The sequence below is a fragment of the Scyliorhinus canicula genome, chromosome 19 (genome assembly GCF_902713615.1).
Source record: "Scyliorhinus canicula chromosome 19, sScyCan1.1, whole genome shotgun sequence".
In the NCBI taxonomy this organism is placed as follows: Eukaryota; Metazoa; Chordata; class Chondrichthyes; order Carcharhiniformes; family Scyliorhinidae; genus Scyliorhinus; species Scyliorhinus canicula.
In genome coordinates this window covers 55,034,768-55,057,287 of record NC_052164.1, presented here as the reverse complement: position 1 = coordinate 55,057,287, position 22,520 = coordinate 55,034,768, and the positions used below count along the sequence as shown (strand labels likewise).

The 22,520-nt window shown below is 45.0% G+C and overlaps 1 protein-coding gene across 2 annotated transcripts in view; it reads right to left on the bottom strand.

The window, feature by feature from the left end:
* Positions 1 to 22,520, bottom strand: part of cdc27 (cell division cycle 27) — a 172,382-nt gene that overhangs the window by 124,214 nt on the left and 25,648 nt on the right. For both annotated transcript variants that reach the window (XR_005458146.1, XM_038778643.1), the window contains exons 5-8: positions 16,228 to 16,445; positions 9,465 to 9,579; positions 9,177 to 9,292; positions 6,710 to 6,818 (exon numbers count right to left, since the gene is read on the bottom strand). Coding sequence is in view for 1 of the 2 variants with exons in the window: in XM_038778643.1 (XP_038634571.1) it covers positions 6,710 to 6,818; positions 9,177 to 9,292; positions 9,465 to 9,579; positions 16,228 to 16,445 (558 nt within the window). In the remaining variant the exon portion in view is untranslated. The remainder of the gene's footprint in view (positions 1 to 6,709; positions 6,819 to 9,176; positions 9,293 to 9,464; positions 9,580 to 16,227; positions 16,446 to 22,520) is intronic.

The following is a 22,520-nucleotide window of genomic DNA, read 5'->3' as shown; positions in this document are numbered from 1 at the left end:
TTCATTTTCATTTCATGTAGTATTTTGGGGCGGGGGGGGGGGGGGGGGGGGGGGGGGGGGGGGGGGGGGGCGGAGAAGAAGAAGAAAGGTGAGCCTGGGGGACTGGAAGGAGAGGAGTCTGCAAAGTGGGGTTGGAGGAAGAGGAGACATGTCTGAGAAATGGGGTTGAGGTGAGGTGTGGAAGAGGTGTGCTTGGGGATGGGGTTGGGGATTGGAGGGGGGGGTGGGGGGGAAGAAAGAGATGCAGTACATCAGGGGGAGTAGGGAGAAAAAGAGATGCCTCTGGGAACCAGACAGTTTGGAGGGGTGAAGGGTACCCCCTGGAGATAAGGGGGTCGATGTGGATCTATGTTTTCTGGATAACCCAGCAGAACCATTCACAATTTGCGATTTAAATCGCATTTACCCAGGAGAAGTTAATTCTGTCTGGGCAATTGCCATGCAAATCTTGCCTGGGAACCTTATACAGGGATTCCCCAGTTCATCTTCGGGTACCCCACAGTACGAAATTGGGAAGCTTACAGCTCATTATGCTCACCTTGCAGAATAAATATATAGGTACAGATTAATAAAACCATAGAATCTCTACAGTGCAGGAGGTGGATATTCGGCCGATAGGTGCAGATTAATAAAATCATAGAGCACGCTACCTGGACCCACTTCCCTGCTCTATCCCCGTAACCCCACCTAACCTGCACATCCCTGGACACTAAGGGGCAATTTTTTTATCATGACCAATCCACCTAACCCGCAAAGTCAAATCTTTTGACTTTGGGAGGAAACCAGAACACCTGGAGGAAACCCATGCAGACACGGGGAGAACATGCAAACTCCACACAGACAATCACCCAAGGCTGGAATTGAACCCGGGTCCCTGGAGCTTTATCATAGAATTTACAGTGCAGGAGGCCATTCGGCCCATCAAGTCTGCACCAGCTCTTGGAAAGAGCATCCTACCCAGATCCACACCTCCACCCTATCCCTGTCACCCAGTAACCCCACCCAACACTGAGGCCACTTTTGGACACTAAGGGCAATTTAGCATGACCAATCCACCTAACCTGCACATCTTTGGACTGTGGGAGGAAACCGGAGCACCGGAGGAAACCCACGCACACAGGGGGAGGACGTGCAGACTCTGCACAGACAGTGACCTAAGCAGGGAATCGAACCTGGGACCCTGGAGTTGTGAAGCAATTGCGCTAATCACTATGCTACCTTTGAGGCCGCAGTGCTAACCAATGTGCCGTGCTGCTCTCAATTCACTTAAATGATGGATAACAAAAAAATGTCATGGAATTAAGAGGCAAAATGAACTTTACAAACCCAAGGGATATGGGTGACAATTCAGATGACACAGGAACATGCAGAAACATGTCAAGGATAGTCAGGTGAAAAAGGATAGCTGCAGATAGGAAACATTAGGCCAAGAAATTTTCACAGTGTCTTCAAGAGTAAGGGAGTCAGAAAAGTTATGAGCATAAAATGTTCAGCATAGGAATAGTTAACACATGTTGAGCACCTCAATCCGAAATTTCAAAAAATTCCATTCCCCCCTCCCCCCGATGTGACATCACGAGATACTTGGATGGTTCACGGGCTATGCACAGGTCCCAACGCGCCACACATGCGCAGGTCATTTGACCCCCTCAAAAATTATATTACAAAATTCAAAAATCCGATACACACTGTGCCTTTCGGATAAGGAGTGCTCAACCTGTAATCTAAGAGATTGCTGCTAACTATACCCAAGCAAGGTGATGAAAAACATTACTTTGATGCAAAATGAAGCAGATCTCAGACAGGCCAAAATGATTCGAAACAAATAAATCAGCAGGAAGAGTCAATCTTTATACCCTGGGTTACAGAATCCACTATAGGGAAGATTTGCGAGACAGTTGAGAGGGAGATTCAGGACACTCAAACTTCAATACACCGGGGATAGGCGAGCATGCGTCCAGTTTTGAAAATGGTGATAAACCAGACAGAATTTCAGATTCAGTTGTTTCACTTTAATACTGTGCAAAATGACCACATCACTCAATAGCAATAAAGGTAGATTAAAAAACAATAGTAACCTTGACAAAACTCAGGAACAGAAAATCTATGGGTGCAACAAAAAGTCTGGAGGTGCAGACAGACACAGATCAACAAATTAAGTTATGGGTTCTACATAAAGATGTTCTGAATATTGGCACTGAATTCCTGGGATGAAGGGATTATCTGATCAAGAAAGGGTTAACAGGTTGGGCCTATACCGATTGGAGTTTGGAAGAGAGGTGATTCTATTGACACATGTAAGATCCTCGGGGGACTTGATAAGGTGGGTAATAATAATAATAAGGGTCATTATTGTGTGGAATTCTCTTCCACAGAGAGCAGTGCAGGCTGGGTCACGGTCCAATTCAGTTTTGTGTAAATTCACATCTTTGATAGACAGGAAAATCGAGTTGAGACCATCAATCAGATCAGCCATGATTTTATTGAATGGAGTAGCAGGTTCAAAGGGACAAATGGCTTACTTTTGCTCCAAAGTTGTACAAAACAAGAGGAAAGACACAGCTGGCAGACTGTTTTCAGTTTTGGACACCTCATGTTAGTAAGAATATTACAACCATGGAGCAGTACTGGAACAGTCCACTGGAATACCTTTTCCAATGGCCTATTGGAATGGCCAAAGGCCTATAAATTCTATTTAGATATTACAGTTAATAAAGGCATTAAAAAGCTTTCTCATTTAATGTGTTAACAGGGTCAGAGCGTTTTGTGAAGAAGATTGTTGCCACTGGTTGATGAATTGGTAACATGTGTTAAAGACGTAGGATTTTAAAAAAATTAATTTTCACGGGATGTGGGCTTTGCTAGCTCGGCCAGCATCTGTTGCATGTGCCCAATTGCTCTCGAGGTGGTGATGGGGAGCTGCCTTCTTGAACCACTGCAGTCCATGTGGCATATGTATACCTGCATTTCTGTTAGGGACTGAATTCCAGGATTCTGACAGTGACATTGATGGAACGGCGATATACTTCAAAGTCACAATGGTGACTGGCTTGGAGGGGAGCTTCCAACTGGTGAAGGCCGAAGAAATCTGCTGCTCTTGTCCTTTAAGATGGTAGTGGTTGCAGGTGCTGCCTCAGGAGCCTTAGTGAGGTCTTGCAGTGCATCTTACTGATGTTACACACTGCTGCTACCGTGAGTCGGTGGTGGAGGGATTGAATGTTTGTGGTGGGTGCCAATCAAGCGGGCTGCTTTGTCCTGGATGGAGTTGAGCTTCTTGATTTGTTGTTGGGAGTTGCACTCATCCAGACAAACGATGAGTATTCCATCGCATACCTGACTTGTGCCTTGTAGGTGGAACATAGAACATAACAGTGCAGTACAGTCCCTTCAGCCCTCGATGTTGCGCCGACCTGTGAAACCACTCTAAAGCCCATCTACACTATTGCAGGCAGGGCATTCCACGCCCTTACTACTCTGAGTAAAGAACCTACCTCTGACATCTGTCCTATATCTATCTCCCCTCAATTTTTAGCTATGTCCCCTCGTGCTAGACACCACCATCCGAGGAAAAAGGCTCTCACTGTCCACCATATCTAATCCTCTGATCATCTTCAATTAAGTCACCTCTTAACCTTCTTCTCTCAAAGAAAATAGCCTCAAGTCCCTCAGCCTTCCCTCATAAAATCTTCCCTCCATACCAGGCAACATTCTGGTAAATCTCCTCTGCACCCTTTCCAATGCTTCCACATCCTTCCTATAATGCGGCGACCAGAATTGCACGCAATACTCCAAATGCGGCCACACCAGAGTTTTATACAGCTGCAACATGACCTCATGGCTCCGAAACTCAATCCTTCTACCAATAAAAGCTAACACACAGTATGCCTTCTTAACAACCCTCTCAACCTGGGTGGCAACTTTCAGAGATCTATGTACATGGACACCGAGATCTCTCTGCTCATCCACACTACCAAGAATCTTCCCATTAGCCCAGTACTCTGTATTCCTGTTATTCCTTCCAAAATGAATCACCTCTCACTTTTCTGCATTAAACTCCATTTGCCACCCCTCAACCCAGCTCTGCAGGGTCTGCAAATTTACTCATCCATCCTTCCACGCCCTCCTCCAGGTCATTTATAAAAATGACAAACAGCAGAGGCCCCAAAACAGATCCTTGTGGTACACCACTAGTAACTGAACTCCAGGCTGAACAGGTCTTGCAGCGAGCCAATTTCTGATCCAAACTGCTAAATCACCCCGAATCTCATGCCTCCGTATTTTCTACAATAGCCTACCGTGGGGAACCTTATCAAACACTTTACTGAAATCCATATACACCACATCAACTGTTTTACCCTCGACCACCTATTTGGTCACCTTCTCAAAGAATTCAATAAGGTTTGTGCGGCACAACCTACCCTTCACAAAACCGTGTTGACTATCCCGAATCAAATTATTCCTTTCCAGATGATTATAAATCCTATCTCTTATAAACCTTTCTAAGACTTTGCCCACAACAGAAGTCAGGCTCACTGGACTATAGTTACCGGGGTTATCTCTACTCCCCTTATTGAACAGCATTTGCTATCCTCCAGTCTTCTGGCACTATTCCTGTAGACAATGACGACAAAAGCTCCTCCCTAGCTTCCCAGAGAATCCTAGGATAAATCCCATCCGGCCCAGGGGACTTATCTATTTTCACACTTTCCAGAATTGCTAACACCTCCTCCTTATGAACCTCAAGCCCTTCTAGTCTAGTAGCCTGTATCTCAGTATTCTCCTCGACAACATTGTCTTTTTCCTATGTGAATACTGCCAAAAAAAATTCATTTAGCACCTCTCCTAACTCTTCGGACTCTGTGCACATCTTCCCACTACTGTCCTTGACTGGCCCTACTCTTATCCTAGTCATTCTTTTATTCCTGACATATCTATAGAAAGCTTTAGGGTTATCCTTGATCCTACCTGCCAAAGACTTCTCATGTCCTCTCCTGGCTCTCCTTAGCTCTCTCTTTCGGTCCTTCCTAGCTAACGTGCAACTCTCGAGAGCCCTAACTGAACCATCACGTCTCATCTTTACATAAGCCTCCTTCTTCTTCTTGACAAGTGATTCAACTAGTTTAGTAAACCACGGTTCCCTCGCTCGACCACTTCCTCCCTGCCTGACAGGTACATACTTATCAAGGACACGCAGTAGCTGTTCCTTGAACAAGCTCCACATTTCAATTGTGCCCATCCCCTGCAGTTTCCTTCCCCATCCTATGCATCCCAAGTGTTGCCTCATCACATCATAAAATTGCCTTTCCCCCAGCTATAACTCTTGTCCTTAAGTATATACCTATCCCTTTCCATCGCTAAAGTAAACGTGACTGAATTGTGGTCACTATCACCAAAGTGCTTACCTACCTCCAAATCTAACACTTGTCCTGGTTCATTACCCAGTACCAAATCCAATGTGGCCTTGCCTCTTGTTGGCCTATCTACATACTGTGTCAGGAAACCCTCCTGCACACATTGGATAAAAATGGACCCACCTAAAGTACTCGAACTATAGCGTTTCCAGTCAATATTTGGAAAGTTAAAGTCCCCATAACAACTACCCTGTTACTTTCGCTCCTATCCAGAATCATCTTTGCAATCCTTTCCTCTGCATCTCTGGAACTTTTCGGAGGCCTATAGAAAACTCCCAACAGGGTGACCTCTCCTTTCCTGTTTCTAACCTCAGCCCATACTACCTCAGTAGACGAGTCCCCATCAAACGTCCTTTCTGCCACGTTAATACTGTCCTTGACTAACAATGCCACCCCTCCCCCTCTTTTACCACCGTCCCTGCGCTGACTGAAATATATCAACACCGGAACCTGCAACAATCATTCCTGTCCCTCCTCTATCCAGGAGGACAGGCTTTGAGAGTCAGGGAGTTATTCGCCGCAGGATTCCTAGTCTCTTATCTGCTCTTGTAGCCAAGGTATTTATATGGCTAGTCCAGTTCAGTTTCTGGTCAATGGTAACCTCAGAATGTATTGGGGATGGTTTGATTCACTCTTATTGAAGGTAGTCATTTACTAGTACTGCTGTGGCACAAATGTCACTTGACACTTGTCACCCAAGCATAGGTCTTGTTGCTTTTTCATTTGCACTGCTTCAGTGTCTGACTTTAGCTCTTTTGTCCATGCTTGAATTAACGCTGTAATGAGGTCAGGAGCAGAGTGCCCTTGGCGGAATCCAAACTGAGCATCAATGAGCAGGTAAATGCCAAATGCCACTTGATAGCACTGTTGATGACCCCTTCCGTCATTTTACTGATGATTGAGGGGAGACAGAGGGCGGTAATTGTTCAGGTTGGATTTGGCTTGCTAGGAGTGTACAGGACATACCTAGGCAATTTTCCACATTGCCATGTAGATGTCAGTGTTGCAACTGGTACAGCTTGTACTTATTTATACACACAAGAGAATGAGAACATAGAATGCGTGGCCATAAGTGGTGCCCAAGACACAGTCTGTGTGAAAAAGACATAAAACTGTCTCCAGATGCTGCCCCATGAGCAGTTTATGTTTCTATTTCAGATTTTCAGCATCTGCACTGCCTTCATTTTTGCTTTTAAATTAGAAAGGGTATTAGGAGAATATGCCAGGACACTGCCAAGAGGAACCTGTGCAATAGCTCGCACAATCTGAAGTAAACACCTGGTATTAGCGCCGGTTACCTTTGTAGTTGAACTGGCGCTTGTAAAGAGTCTGGAACTTCTCCGGGGTGGTGCATTGCCAGGTGCATTGGTGGGAACTGTGCTGGTTGGAAATAGTACCTGTGCTGCACTGAACAACAAGATCAGGAAAGAGAAAGCACAGTTAAGTCTGGCAATCTTCACAGTTTTTCAGTATTTCAGGTAAGGTCAAACCTCATGCTAAGGATGACATCCGTACAAATTTGGACTAGCCCCAGAGCACGACACATGCTCCATCGTCGACAGCAGATGGACACAGTTTGGGTATTATAGAAGTTTGTAACTTTTTTTTTTAAACTGGGCAAGCTTCAAACTCTTGAGCAGCACTTCTCACCCACAAGCAGCTTATATTTTATGTCATTAAGCTGTCAATAGTGTGAACAGCCAATTTATTTGAACGTGTGGTACATTCCATAACGCTACACATCAGAGAAGAAACGTTGGTCTTCTCCCACTAGATCCATTAACTCTGTTCACCACAATGCACCACCCCTCCCCCCACCCCAATGTTCCAGTCGACATTCACTTCAGCATGTTCCATTCAAACTCCCCCACCCCTAACATGTCCCATTCTACCCTTCTCTGCTCTGTCCCATTCTGATCCTCTTCACACTTGGATGTTTCATTCCTTTCCCTGGCATAAACACCAACCTCCGGGAGGAGGTTTTACGCAGCTTGAATATTATAAACCCAAGCAGCTTCATTTAACCTGTAGTTTCCAGGCTGTTATGTGTAGCTCGGTCAATGCTAAAACAAAGTGTTGATTTGCCATGCTCCACCCTACGTGATGAATTACTCAATCCGGATCATAAACCTGAATTTTCGAAAGTATTAAGTGCTCACTGAGGTGAAATTCATTCATCATTTTCACTCCAGACTAGGCAGCATGTGTTTATCTGGCCATATCCATTGGGTTCGTGACAATCTGGAATGTACCATAGAACATACAGTGCAGAAGGAGGCCATTCGGCCCATCGAGTCTGCACCGACACACTTAAGCCCTCACTTCCACCCTATCCCCGTAACCCAATAACCCCATCTAACCTTTTTGGTCACTAAGGGCAATTTAGTATGGCCAATCCGCCTAACCTGCATGTCTTTGGATTGTGGGAGGAAACCGGAGCACCCGGAGGAAACCCACGCAGACACGGGGAGAACGTGCAGACTCTGCATAGACAGTGACCCAGCGGGGAATCAAACCTGGGACCCTGGTGCTGTGAAGCCACAGTGCTAGCCACTTGTGCTACCATGCCTTGAAATAAACAGACTGCTCATAATAGCAAACTCTTAAATGGCATTTCCTATTTTTATTCCAACATTTTCTGTTTTCAGCTCAAACTGGGGCAAGACTGAGCATTAAATCCCAACTGCAAAGCATGAGGACCTGGAGAAAGCACAGGGAAAGTGCTGTGATTGGATTAATTGTAAGCGTGGGAGAGACAGAATCGGTGATTGGAGAACACAAGTCCAAACAGCTGGGAGAGGGATGATGTGTCCAGATGCAAGCAGCATCTAAGAAGGAGGAGATGGGGGGCAGGGGAAAAAGGAGAAGACCAGGATGAGACCACAGGAGTCCAGTAGAGATTCAGCTTCAGGTGAACCCATAGAGTATCCTTTTGCCAGTACTGAAACCTGGGAGTGCTTTTCATTCAGTACCTCTGGTCCTGAAGTCAGCCTGAAGCCAAACTGTCCAGAAAGGCCAACACCAACTAAAGGTCACACACTCCATTGGTATGACAGATTGGATAATTAATCACACAGATGGAGCACAGTAAATCAACACTTCCTTCCAACATTGACTGAGCCACACAACAGCATGGAAACACAGGTTAGATTTGGGTTTATGATCCAAGGTTAGACATTCAAGTTGTGTGCAGCCTTCTGTGCACACCACACTTCAGGGGAACATTAGCTGCAATACACATAGGTGATCTGTTTTTTTTTTAAAAATTACATTAAGTGCTTGCAGTGGTTAACCACGAAAACCTCGGTTTAATAATGGCATCCCATTCAAAGTATGAAGGAGATGTCCGGGATTTTCTCATCTGACACAAAATTTCTGTCCTCTTCAATGTCAATTTGCCCACGGTCTGGCTAAGATCGGAATCCAATGACAATAGACTTGAATACCACACAAGGTAATTACATGCCTTGCTCAAGTAATGATTTTTTTAAATTAAGGTCACAAGTAGGCTTACATAAACACTGCAATGAAGTTACTGTGAAGTGCTGGAATGACATAAAGCCGGAACATATATTTGCATGGCCCAGCTTTTCCACTTCTGTAACTGTTACACTTTGTAAATCGACAATGCATGGTCTTACATTGGGGCAGTCAGAGACTATTTAGCCCCATGAGCCTCTTACATCATTCTATTAGATCATGGGTGACTTACACCTCAATGCCATTTCCCGCCTTGACAAGACGTCAATGTTGCTGATCTCCTACCTGGTCTGTGGGCCTGAGGTCTGTGTCTGAGTCAGTGGAGTTGGAGTTACATCTCGGCTGTTTCCACTTTGCGTAAAGACTGCCTTGGTTCCACCTTGAGTTATTCGTGCTACCGACTGTCGAGTAGGAAAGAAACAGCAACAGGAAAAAAAGAATTCATTATCAATTATATTCGTCAATGTAAGGCTCCCTTGTAACATACTCAACTTCAAATGCACAAGGTGCTCTTGTGAGCTCTTCAAATTCCTTCCCCATCACAACCAAACATGTTTTAAAATGTAATTTTACCTTCTTTGTGGGGCCTCCTGTCGAGGATGAATCAATTACAGATGAAGAATTTGTGTAGTTTGGCAAAAAGGAACCATCACCTGGGCTTGGAGTATCCAGAGGCAAGACTCCAAAACTGAAAAGCAATTAAGTACAGTCATTTCATTTAATTGTACACGGTTTTACATCTAAATCCATCCTCAACTGCAACCAAGGGGCTGGTTTAGCTCACTCAGCTAAATCGCTGGCTTTTAAAGCAGACCAAGCAGGCCAGCAGCACGGTTCGATTCCCGTACCAGCCTCCCCGGACAGGCGCCGGAATGTGGCGACTAGGGGCTTTTCACAGTAACTTCATTGAAGCCTACTCGTGACAATAAAGCGATTTTCATTTTCAACAGCCAACATACCAGATTAGAAGTTTAACCTTCTACTGTACCATACCCAGCAACTGTTCACAGGCATGGGTTTACACCCCTCCCTCCATTTAGCTGAATATGTTGCATAAATGGTTGGATAAAAACTACTGCACCATTCATCTTTTTTGCTTAGGTCGTGCATAGCGTATCAAACTGATCTGTAATATAACAAGGGGCCCAGACTACTCAGGATATTGAGGTCAAGAATGAGAATCAAGAATAAGCAAATAGAGCAGGTTTTCATCCAAAATATCAATTAAAAAAGGTCTTTAATGCTTGGACGGCAAAACTGGCAAATTCAAGATTTACTGTTGCTGTGCAAGTTACTAATCCTGTTCTAGCCATCTAATTAGTGAAATAATATTACTGTGCAAGTTACTAATCCTGTTCTAGCCATCTAATTAGTGAAATAATATTAATGCTCAAAATATTGTACAACTAGCAGTGGAGAAGAGTGCTCAAAGGAATTTAAATTGAGGAAAGACTAATAAACTGAATGATGACTCAATTAAAAGGTAACAGAAGTAATCAAAATTACGATCAAGGCAAATCTTTGCGGTGAAAGTGTTGAACTTCTTCAATAAGTTGAACCAAGGTGTTAGACATATAAAAGGAGCTATGCTACAATTGAAACCTGCATATGCTGAAGGGCAGAGAACTATGTCAGCTGAACAGTGAAAAACTCAGTGGCAGCACTGCAATAAGGGCAGCACGGTAGCATAGTGGTTAGCACAAATGCTTTACAGCTCCAGGGTCCCAAGTTCAATTCCCGGCTTGGGTCACTGTCTGTGCGGAGTCTGCACGTTCTCCCCGTGTGTGCGTAGGTTTCCTCCGGGTGCTCCGGTTTCCTCCCACAGTCCAAAGACGTGCAGGTTAGGTGGATTGGCCATGATAAATTGCCCTTGGTGTCCAAAATTGCCCTTAGTTAGGTGGGGTTACTGGGTTATGGGGATAGGGTGGAGGTAGGGTGCTCTTTCCAAGAGCCGGTGCAGACTCGATGGGCCGCATGGCCTCCTTCTGCACTGTAAATTCTATGAAATAAATGTTAGGTTGGATTGGCTATGCTAAATTGCCCCTTAGTGTCCAACGGTTAGGAGTTACGGGGATAGAGCAGGGGAGTGGGTCTGGATAGGGTGCTCTTTCAGAGGGTCGGTGCAGATTCGATGGGTCGAATGGCCTCCTTCTGCACCATTGGGATTCTATGATTCTAAAATAAATTTCTAGGCACAGAGAACAGAAATTCACTCAAATCTTGATAAATGAGCTGTATGAGTTTCTACCAGTGGAAGGCAGAGCTATAAAAAGGTAACTAAAGGGCTAGTGACTAAGACACTGCGGTCTCCTGCAGCTCCTCTGATTAGATTCTGTGGAGAATTTTCCAACGGTAAATTTCATCATGCCTGGATGGGACACTTTGATTTTTTGATTCCCATTTTGCATGCATGAGTGTTAGGGAACAGATTTCCAGGAAAGGTGAATGAAGCATAAAAAAATAAAGGATCCAGGGTCAATAGGATGTATGTTGAGAAAAGATGTGGCGATGAGGAAAAAGGTAAATAGGTTCAGTAAAGAAGAAAAAAGGAAAGGGGCACTTTGAGGCAACAGAGTTGACAGCTTGGTTGGGTCTTATGAGTCCAGTGTATTGAAAACTCCCAAAGATATACAGTTAATGCTGTCATATTACTACAACATGCCCCACTCACTGTTTCATTGAAATTAAGCTCCATGCAATCAGATCCACCACTATCGCAGCAAAATCCTGCATCGATCTGCTACAGAAGCCACACTATTTAAGCAAATCAGACATTTGCAGTTTCTTCGCACAGTGGTTAGCATTGTTGCTTCACAGCGCCAGAGTCCCAGGTTTGATTCCCGGCTTGGGTCACTGTGTGTGTGGAGTCGGCACGTTCTCCCCATGTCTGCGTGGGTTTCCTCCCGGTGCTCAGGTTTACTCCCACAAGTCCCAAAAGACGTGCTGTTAGGTGAATTGGACATACTGAATTCCCCCTCAGTGTACCCGAAAAGGCGCCGGCTGGATTGTGGCGACTATGGGATTTTCACAGTAACTTCATTGCAGTGTTAATGAAGAACATAGAACATTACAGCGCAGTACAGGCCCTTCGGCCCTCGATGTTGCGCCGACCTGTGAAACCCCCCTAAAGCCCATCTACACTGTTCCCTTATCATCCATATGTTTATCCAATGACCATTTGAAAGCCCTCAGTGTTGGCGAGACCACTACTGTTGCAGGCAGGGCATTCCACACCCCTTACTACTCTCTAAGTAAAGAACCTACCTCTGGCATCTGACCCATATCTATCTCCCCTCAATTTAAAGCTATGTCCCCTCGTGCTAGACATCACCATCCAAGGAAAACGGCTCTCACTGTCCACCATATCTAATCCTCTGATCATCTTGTATGCCTCAATTAAGTCACCTCTTAACCTTCTTCTCTCAACGAAAATAGCCTCAAGTCCCTCAGCCTTCCCTCATAAGATCTTCCCTCCATACCAGGCAACATTCTGATAAATCTCCTCTGCACCCTTACCAATGCTTCCACATCCTTCCTATAATGCGGCGACAAGAATTGCACGCAATACTCCAAATGCGGCCGCACCAGAGTTTTATGACCTCATGGCTCCGAAACTCAATCCCTCTACCAATAAAAGCTAACACACTGTACGCCTTCTTAACAACCCTCTCAACCTGGGTGGCAACTTTCAGGGATCTATGTACACGGACACCGAGATCTCTCTGCTCGTCCACACGACCAAGAATCTCACCATTAGCCCAGCACTCTGTATTCCTGTTATTCCTTCTAAAAATAATCACCTCACACTTTTCTGCATTAAACTCCATTTGCCACTTCTCAGCTCAGCTCTAAAGCTTATCTATGTCCCTCTGTAACTTGTAACATCCTTCCGCACTGTCCACAACTCCACCGACTTTAGTGTCATTTGCAAATTTACTCACCCATCCTTCTACGCCCTCCTCCAGGTCATTTATAAAAATGACAAACAGCAGTGGCCCCAAAACAGTTCCTTGTGGTACACCACTAGTAACTGGACTCCAGGCTGAACATTTCCCATCAACCACCACCCTCTGTCTTCTTCCAGCTAGCCAATTTCTGATCCAAACTGCTAAATCACCCTGAATCCCATGCCTTCGTATTTTCTACAATAGCCTACCGTGGGGAACCTGATCAAACGCTTTACTGAAATCCATATACACCACATCAACTGCTTTACCCTCGTCCACCTGTTTGGTCACCTTCGCAAAGAACTCAATAAGGTTTGTGAGGCACGACCTACCCTTCACAAAACTGTGGTGAGTATCTCTAATCAAATTATTCCTTTCCAGATGATTATACATCCTATCTCTTACAAACCTTTCCAAGATTTTGCCCACAACAGAAGTACGGCTCACGGGTCTATAGTTACCGGGGTTGTCTCTACTCCCCTTCTTGAACAAGGGGACAACATTTGCTATCCTCCAGTCTTCCGGCACTATTCCTGTCGACAATGATGACAAAGATCAAAGCCAAAGGCTCAGCAATCTCCTCCCGAGCTTCCCAGAGAATCCTAGGATAAATCCCATCCGGCCCAGGGGACTTATCTATTTTCACACTTTCCAGAATTGCTAACACCTCCTCCTTATGAACCTCAAGCCCTTCTAGTCTAGTAGCCTGTATCTCAGTATTCTCCTCGACAACATTGTCTTTTTCCTGCGTGAATACTGACACCTCTCGTCTCCTCGGACTCCACGCACAACTTCCCACTACTGTCCTTGACTTGGCCCTACTCTTACCCTAGTCGTTCTTTTTTTCCTGACATATCTATAGAAAGCTTTAGGGTTATCCTTGATCCTACCTGCCAAAGACTTCTCTTGGCTCTTCTTAGCTCTCTCTTTAGGTCCTGCCTAGCTAACTTGTAACTCTCTAGCGCCCTAACTGAACCTTCACGTCTCATCTTTACATAAGCCTCCTTCTTCCTCTTGACAAGTGTTTCAACTACTTTAGTAAACCATGGTTCCCTCGCTCAACCACTTCCTCCCTGCCTGACAGGTACATACTTATCAAGGGCACGCAGTAGCTGTTCCTTGAACAAGCTCCACATTTCAATTGTCCCCATCCCCTGCAGTTTCCCTCCCCTTCCTATGCATCCTAAGTCTTGCCTCATCGCATCATAATTGACTTTCACCCAGATATAACTCTTGCCCTGCGGTATATACCTATCCCTTTCCATCACTAAAGTAAACGTAATCAAATTGTGGTCACTATCACCAAAGTGCTCACCTACCTCCAAATCTAACAACTGTCCTGGTTCATTACCCAATACCAAATCCAATATGGCCACACCTCTCGTTGGCCTATCTACATACTGTGTCAGGAAACCCTCCTACACACCTTGGACAAAAACGGACCCATCTAAAGTACTCGAACTATAGCGTTTCCAGTCAATATTTGGAAAGTTAAAGTCCCCCATAACAGCTACCCTGTTACTTTCGCTCCTATCCAGAATCATCTTTGCAATACTTTCCTCCACATCTCCGAAAACCCCTAACAGGGTGACCTCTCCTTTCCTGTTTCTAACCTCAGCCCATACTACCTCAGTAGAAGAGTCCTCATCAAACGTCCTTTCTGCCATCATAATACTGCCCTTGACTAACAATGCCACCTCTTTTACCACTTTCCCTGAGCTTACGGAAATATCTAAACCCCGGCACCTGCAACAACCATTCCTGTCGCTGCTCTATCCACGTCTCCGAAATGGCCAGAACATCGAAGTCCCAGGTACCAACCCATGCTGCAAGGTCACCCACCTTATTCCGGATGCTCCTGGCATTGAAGTAGACACGCTTTAAACCACCTTCCTGCCTGTCGGTACACTCCTGCAACTTTGAAACTTTACTCCTGACCTCACTACTCTCAACCTCCTGTATACCGGAGCTACAATTCAGGTTCTCAATCCCTTGCTGAACTCGTTTAAACCCTCCCGAAGAGCATTAGCAAATTCCCCCCCCCCCCCCCCCCCCCCCCAGGATATTGGTACCCCTCTGGTCCAGGTGTAGACCATCCCGTTTGTAGAGGTCCCACCTACCCCAGAATGAGCCCCAATTATCCAGGAATCTGAAACCCTCCCTCCTGCACCATCCCAGTAGCCACGTGTTCAACTGCTCTCTCCCTATTCCTCGTCTCGCTAGCACGTGGCATGGGTAACAACCCAGAGATAACAACACTTTGTCCTAGATCTAAGTTTCCACCCAAGCTCCCTGAATTCCTACCTTACGTCCCTATCTCTTTTCCTACCTATGTCGTTGGTACCTACGTGGACCACAACTTGGGTCTGCTCCCCCTCCCCCTTAAGGATCCCAAAAACACGATCCGAGACATCGCGGACCCTGGCACCTGGGAAGCAACACACCAACCGCGAGTCTCTCTGGTTCCCACAGAATCTCCTATCTATATAGCCCCCCTAACTATGAAGTCTCCAATGACTAATGCTCTACTCCTCTCCCCCTTCCCTTCTGATTAAAAGGGACAGACTCTGTGCCAGTCTTACCGCTGGTAAGTCGTCCCCCCCAACAGTATCCAAAGCGGTATACTTGTTACTAAGGGGAACGACCACAGGGGATCCCTGTACTGACTGCTTCCTCCCAGCCCCTCTCACCGTCACCCATCTATCTTTATTCTGTAACTACAACCCTGAAGCTTCTTTCTATGACCACCTCTGCCTACCGAATGATCCAAAGTTCATCCAGTTCCAGCTCCAGTTCCCTAACACAGCTTCGGAGGAGCTGGAGATGGGTGCACTTCCCACAGCTGAAATCAGCAGGGACACTGATGGCGTCCCTCACCTCAAACATTAGAACATAGAACAGTACAGCACAGAACAGGCCCTTCGGCCCTCAATGTTGTGCCGAGCCATGATCACCCTACTCAAACCCACATATCCACCTTATACCCGTAACCCAACAACCCCCCCCCCCCCCCCCCCCCCCCCCCCCCCCCCTTAACCTTACTTTTTTTTTATTAGGACACTACGGGCAATTTAGCATGGCCAATCCACCTAACCTGCACATCTTTGGACTGTGGGAGGAAACCGGAGCACCCGGAGAAAACCCACGCACACACGGGGAGGACGTGCAGACTCCGCACAGACAGTGACCCAGCCGGGAATCGAAACTGGGACCCTGGAGCTGTGAAGCATTTATGCTAACCACCATGCTACCGTGGTACATGGCTGTCACAAAACTTGCACACTATACCCACAAGCCAATAACCACTAAAAACCAAGACATCTGGAGTAGGGCAACAGGAATGAACAAACATACCCAAAACTTGCTTTTGAGACAAATAAGAATTTTACCTTGGTGTTAGGGGACTAAGAGCAGCAGGACCACCAAGCAAACTCCTCCCAGACTTTGGTTTATTTACAAGTTGTTTGGACAATACTGCGGATCCAGAACCAAGAGGCACAGAATCAGGAGAAATCACAGATGGGTCAATTAAAGATACTGATGAATCAGTCATCATTGAGGAATATTTTGAGTAGGCAGAGGATTCAAGGTTTAATCTGTTCAATTCCTACAAAAAAAAAGAGCAACAGATCAGATTATAGGCTAAGTAATCTTCATTCTTTGACTCAATGAACTGAATCTACCTTAATTGGATGCGGAGAAATTGCATATTTTCGGAAAGGAATTGAAGGCTCTCAGGGACATGGATAATGTCATGTAACGTCCTAACCACGTCGTAAAGCCATTGCACTATTTTCGGATTAAAACAGAATACCAAACCTCTTCAAGTAGCAGCAGACTGGGTTTAGTAAATGAGGTGATTGAGTGTAAGGGGCCAGATAAACACCATTAAATGCAAGAAATTTGGAATGGGGTGAAGAGATTTTATTAGCAGAGTTAGAATTACAGGTTCTGACAGAAGTATTATCAAAATTCAAGATTACATTGGATAAGTAAACAATGGAAGAGGTTGCAGGGATAGCAGAACAGGGAGATATCAACCTCCACACAAGACAATAGTCCAGAGATGGTTGGCTCAAATGATTGCTTCCCATGTTGTAACTTCTATGTATTAGTTGATATCAAAGACATTATTGCAGAGCATTAAGAGACAGTCAGAAATTTCATTTGGCACAGGTAATGATCAAAGTGGAACTTGTTTAAAAATGTGCAGGAAAGAGGGGTGCAGTGGTTACAAAGAGCTTTGCTTTCCCCAGGCTTCTTTCCTGCATAACAGACCAAACTCATTTGTCCATTGCTTGCACCATTGAAACTTCTGATCTTGCTTTGTATGAGGCATCTAACATGGTGAGTAGTTATATTATGAAAAACAAGACTTTGTTATGGATGTGGCAACAGAGGACTTAATTTGTGACAGAAATTAAATTGGAAGCTGCTTCCGGCAACTACAGCTGAAGAACTACTCTCTGGCCAGAATGCTATATCAAGTCTAATTTATCAATGAGAAGCCTTGTGGTTCACAAATTCTGTACATTCAAACTAAAACAAAATGTAGCTTCCTGATAAAAATAACTCAAAAGGTTCAAATGGTAGACACATAACTCAAATTAAAGTCCTAGCTAGAAACAAGTAAATGCCAATTAGACACAATTTCTATCAAAAGTGATGACCCCCACCCTCAATCAAAAACAAAACACAAGAATAAAATCATGGTTGAACAGATTGTCATCTTAATTCCATTTTCCTGGCTGCCCCATCACCGTAGACTCATGAAAGCCCCTGAGATACAGGGCAATGTGGCAAATTAGATAAAAAGTTGACTTAGGAACAGGAAACAAAGGTTGATGGCTGCCCTTGCAATTGGAAAGTTGTTTCAAATGGTGTTGGGACCCTTACAGTTTGCGTTACATATCAACGATTTGCGCGTGAACGTGGGGAGCATTATTAGGAAATTTGCACAAAGATTGGCCGAGTGATGGACAGTGTAAAGGATAACTCTAACCTTAACAACAATCCGGCCCTGCGTCACTGTCCATCTGGGGTTTGCACATTCTCCCAGTGTCTGCGTGGGTTTCACCCACACAACCCAAAGATGTGCAAGTTAGGTGGATTGGCCACGCTAAAGTGCCCCGATTGAAAAAATAAATAATTGGGTACTTTAAATTTATTTTAAAAAAACAAGAGATGTGTTGGTGGAGTAGGCGAGAAAGTGACAAATGGAATATGTGAGGTCATGCATTTAGGGAGGTCAAACAGTTATAGGGAGTACACAATAAATGGGAATATACTAAGAGGGGTAGATGAAGTCAGAGATCTTGGCAAGTACAAGTGCACAGGTCCCTAAAGACATGCAGTTCAAGTAGACAAGGTTGTTAAGAAAGCACATAGAATGCTCACCTTCATTGGCAGAGGTAGTAGGGTATATAATGTTGGAATTGTGTCAGAAATGGCCTGGCCACAATTGGAGTATTGTGTGCAGTTCTCACCACTTCCAGGGGTCGAGCAAACGCGCCTTCGCCAAGCAGCTTCTCAAACATACGCGCCACGTATGCCCCTGCGTCTGATCCCTCGATGCTCTCCGGGAGGCCAACAATCCTCAAATTCTGCTTCCGCAACCTGTTCTCCAGATCCTTTACCTTCTCCTGCAGCCTTTTCTGATGGTCCCTCAACAGATCCATCTCCATTGCCATCGCAGTCAGCTGGTCCTTGTGCTCAACCACCTGCTCTCCCACCTTCTGGATCACCAGTCCCTGGGCTGCCATACGATCAATCCCTGTCTTAATCGGGTCCAGGTACTCCTGTCTTTGCTTGGCGAAACTCTCCTGGAGGAATTTCACCAGCTGCTCCGTTGACCATGGGGCCGGCAATCCCAGCTCCTGAACCTCCATCATGTTTTCCAGTGCTGCAGGCTCCACTCTCCTCTTTGCCCAACAATCTCTTCTTTGCAGACCACTGCTGGTCCACAACTCCGTAAATTGTCCACGACACCATAAACTGGTTGCGGATTTCTCTTCTCTGCCTCACCAGTCTCCAATTTTACCAGTCAAATCCCCCATAAATCGGGAGAAAAGATTCCAAATGTCCACCACGAGCGGGAGCTACTAAATAAGCGACTTTGTGGCCGCCACCGGAAGTCTGGTTAACACTGTTGCTTCCCAGCGCCAGGGACCCAGGTTAGATTCCCAACTGGGTCACTGCCTGTGTGGAGTCTGCACGTTCTCACCATGTCTGCGTGGGTTTCCCCGCGTGCCCCGGTTTCCTCCCACAAGTCACGAAAGACCTGCTTGTTAAGTGAATTGGGCATTCTGAATTCTCCCTCAGTGTACGGAATGTGGCAACGAGGGGATTTTCACAGTAACTTCATTGCAGTGTTAATGCAAGCCTACTTGTGACAATAATAAAGATTATCTTGGACGTTATTCCCTTGTGATCATGTTGTTGATTATTTACCTTTCCTCCGGCATGGGCGTGCGAGATGTGGCGAGTGGCGACTGTTATCCTGTTCTAGCATCAAACTGAATCAATTATGTGAATTGTGGTCTGTGCACAGTTTTACTCCTTTTTGTCATTATGTACCGGCCTCCCCGAACAGGCGGCGGAATGTGGCAACTAGGGGCTTTTCACAGTAACTTCATTGAAGCCTACTTGTGACGATAAGCAATTATTATAATATTATGTCATAATCCTTGTAGTTATGGGAGGGGAGTGCCTTTTTGACATCCCACATCTTGTTTATAATGAAGATGAGTGAGTCAGGGTGGGGTGATGGGGGGTTAGTTAAGTCCTCACTGAGATGGAGGATCTTAGAGCTGAGCTAATGGTATCGGGTTTTTATTTTGGTTTTCTTTGATATTTTGAATTTAAAGAATCCGTGCCTTTCTCCTTCGATGGCCTGGGAAGATTATCTCAGCCTCTTATCTCTGCCTCTTCCTCGAGGTTGAAATCTTTCCTGGTCTTTTTTAAAAAAGGTATTAGAACGGGAGTATGAGTGGGAGGACTCTGAGGGGGTTTGGTTAATCCTTGGCTGGTCTGTTGAAGAGATTGTTCTTCGCATCCTTTCTGTTATGGGGCACAATGCTTGGCAATGGTTAATATCTTTTGATAAGTCTGCAGGATCCCAGAGGGATCATTTTCCTTCCTCTCTTCATTTAGGTGAGCAGGGTGCTGTTTCTAATCCTCGCCCGGTCCAGGTGAACCCTCACCTAAAGCTCTCCCTGACCAGCAAAGCTCTGATCTCACATCCTAATACAGTATTACATCCCAATTTCTCTTGCTTTTGCCCTCTCATGTCACCAGGATCCACCCTCTGCTTCCTCAACCCTATCCCACTAAACTAGTGACCACGCAAATTCCCTTCCTGACCTCCATCTTCATTTTTTGTTAATTGCTCTCTCCCCTTGGGTATTACCCATCACCCTTTGAAATCTACATTCATCCTCACTTGCCTCAGAAAAGCCACCCTTGACCCAATGCCCTTGTAAATTACCTTACTGCCATCAACTTTTCTTCTGTTCACCAAAATTCTTGAACGTGCCATCACCACATAAATCAGTGTTCACCTTTCCTACAAACCATATTTCCGACCAGTTTTCTGCCGCAATGACAAAACTGCAAAGGTCATCAAAATTCACAAATGACTTGCTCCTATCGGACTGCGTGAACTATCACAGCCATTGTGAACTATCCCTCCTCACCCTTCTTGATCTGTCTGCGGCCTTTCACAGTGAGCCACATAAGAACAGAAGAACCAGAAGCAGTAATAGGCAATTCAGCCGCTTGAGCCCACTCTGCCATTCAATACGATAATGGCTGATCTCCTCTCGGTATGAACTCCACTTTCCTGCCCGTTTTCCACAACCCTTCAACCCATTACGAATTCAAAATCTGTCTAACATTAGATGCAGGATAAGTAGGGCATTCCGCCCATAGACTGCTCTGCCATTCAATGAGATCATGACTGATCTAATGCGATAATCCTCAACCCCTCTTTTCTGCCTTATCCCCATAACCCTCGATTCCCTGACTGATTAGAAATTGGTCTTTCTCGACCATATACATACTTAATGACCAGCCTCTACTGCCCTATCCGGAAAGATATCCATAGATTCACTAATGTCAGAGAAGAAATTCCTCTCTGTTTCAGTCTTAGACCCCTTAGTCTGAGATTATGCATGCTGGTCCTAGACTCTCCCACAAGGGGAAGCAACTTCTCAGCACCTACACTGTCAAGCCCCCTGAGAATCCTATACGTCTCAATAAGGTTTCCATTCATTATTCTAAACTCCAATAAATACAGACCCAACCTCTCCCCATAAGCAAATTCCTGCACCTGGGAACAACCAGTGAAACTTCTCTGGACCGCCTACAATGCCAGTATATTTTTCCTTCATGTCATGGGAGTGTTCCATTGAGGAATATTTTTGTCTTATCAATTGGCTTCAGTGATGTAATTGTGTGGGTGGAGCTAGGCTGTGGCTCTGACAGTTTTTACTTTTGTTTTTTTGAGTTGGGAGCTGGCTGTGGCTTTCGCTAGTGGTGTTAGCTATGCTGAGAGGCTGAATAGACTTGGACTGTTATCATTAGAACAACAGGGGTTTGAGGGGTGACCTGATAGAAGTTTTACTTTCGCTTTGCGTTTGACCTGGCTTTGTATTGCACAGGTAGGAAAGCAGTTTCTCTCAGTTTAAAAGCTGTTTCCAGATTACCTGATAACTCAAAGAGATAACTGTTTTCTGGAAGGAATTCAAACCTGCTGTTTTGGAAAGGAAACAAGATTATCCATACGACGTCTTAAAGATAGCTAGAGTGCTGTGTGTTGGGCCACACCTTTGAAAACGGGTTTCTGGTTTATGGGATCTTGTTATTAAATTTGAACAGTTAAACGAGGGGAATTTATTAAGGGAGATGCATAGATTACTGTAACTGTTTGGAATATTTATGTTTGTAGTTGATATGTTTGTTTATAAAAATGTTAGCTAAATTTGTAAAATAAAGCTCGTTTTTGATTAAATGTGCTTAAGGCCTCTGTTGAATAATACCTAAAAGGCAGGACCATGTGCTCATCGTAACCAAAATCGATAAACCGTTGTAGGTCAGGTGAACTCCATGATATACTTTGGTGTTTTCTAAACCCTGGCCCATAACATTAGATATGGGGACCAAAACTGTTAACAGTATTCCAGGTGGTCCAACTAGTGCCTCGTATAGTTTTAGCAAGACTTCCCTATTTTTATATTCTATTCCCTTGGAAATAAAGGCCAACATTTCATTTACCTTCCCTATTACCTGCTAAACTTGCATGCCAGCTTTTTATGATTTATTCACAAGGCCCCCATATCCCTTTGTGCTGCAGCTTTCTCCAGTTAAGTAATATTCAGTTCCTTTTTGTGAAGGAAAGGTCGTACCCCACCAACTTTCCTTCACAAAAAGGAATCGAGATTTTTGAGGAGGTGGCAAAGATGATTGATATGGGGAAATGAAAAATGAAAATCGCTTATTGTCACAAGTAGGCTTCAATGAAGTTACTGTGAAAAGCCCCTAGTCGCCACATTCCGGCACCTGTTCAGGGAGGCTGATGCGGTAATTGAACCATGCTGCTGGCCTGCCTTGCTCTGCTTTCAAAGCCAGCGATTTAGCCATGTGCTAAACAGCCCCACAGGAGGGCGGTGGATGTTGTTTATAT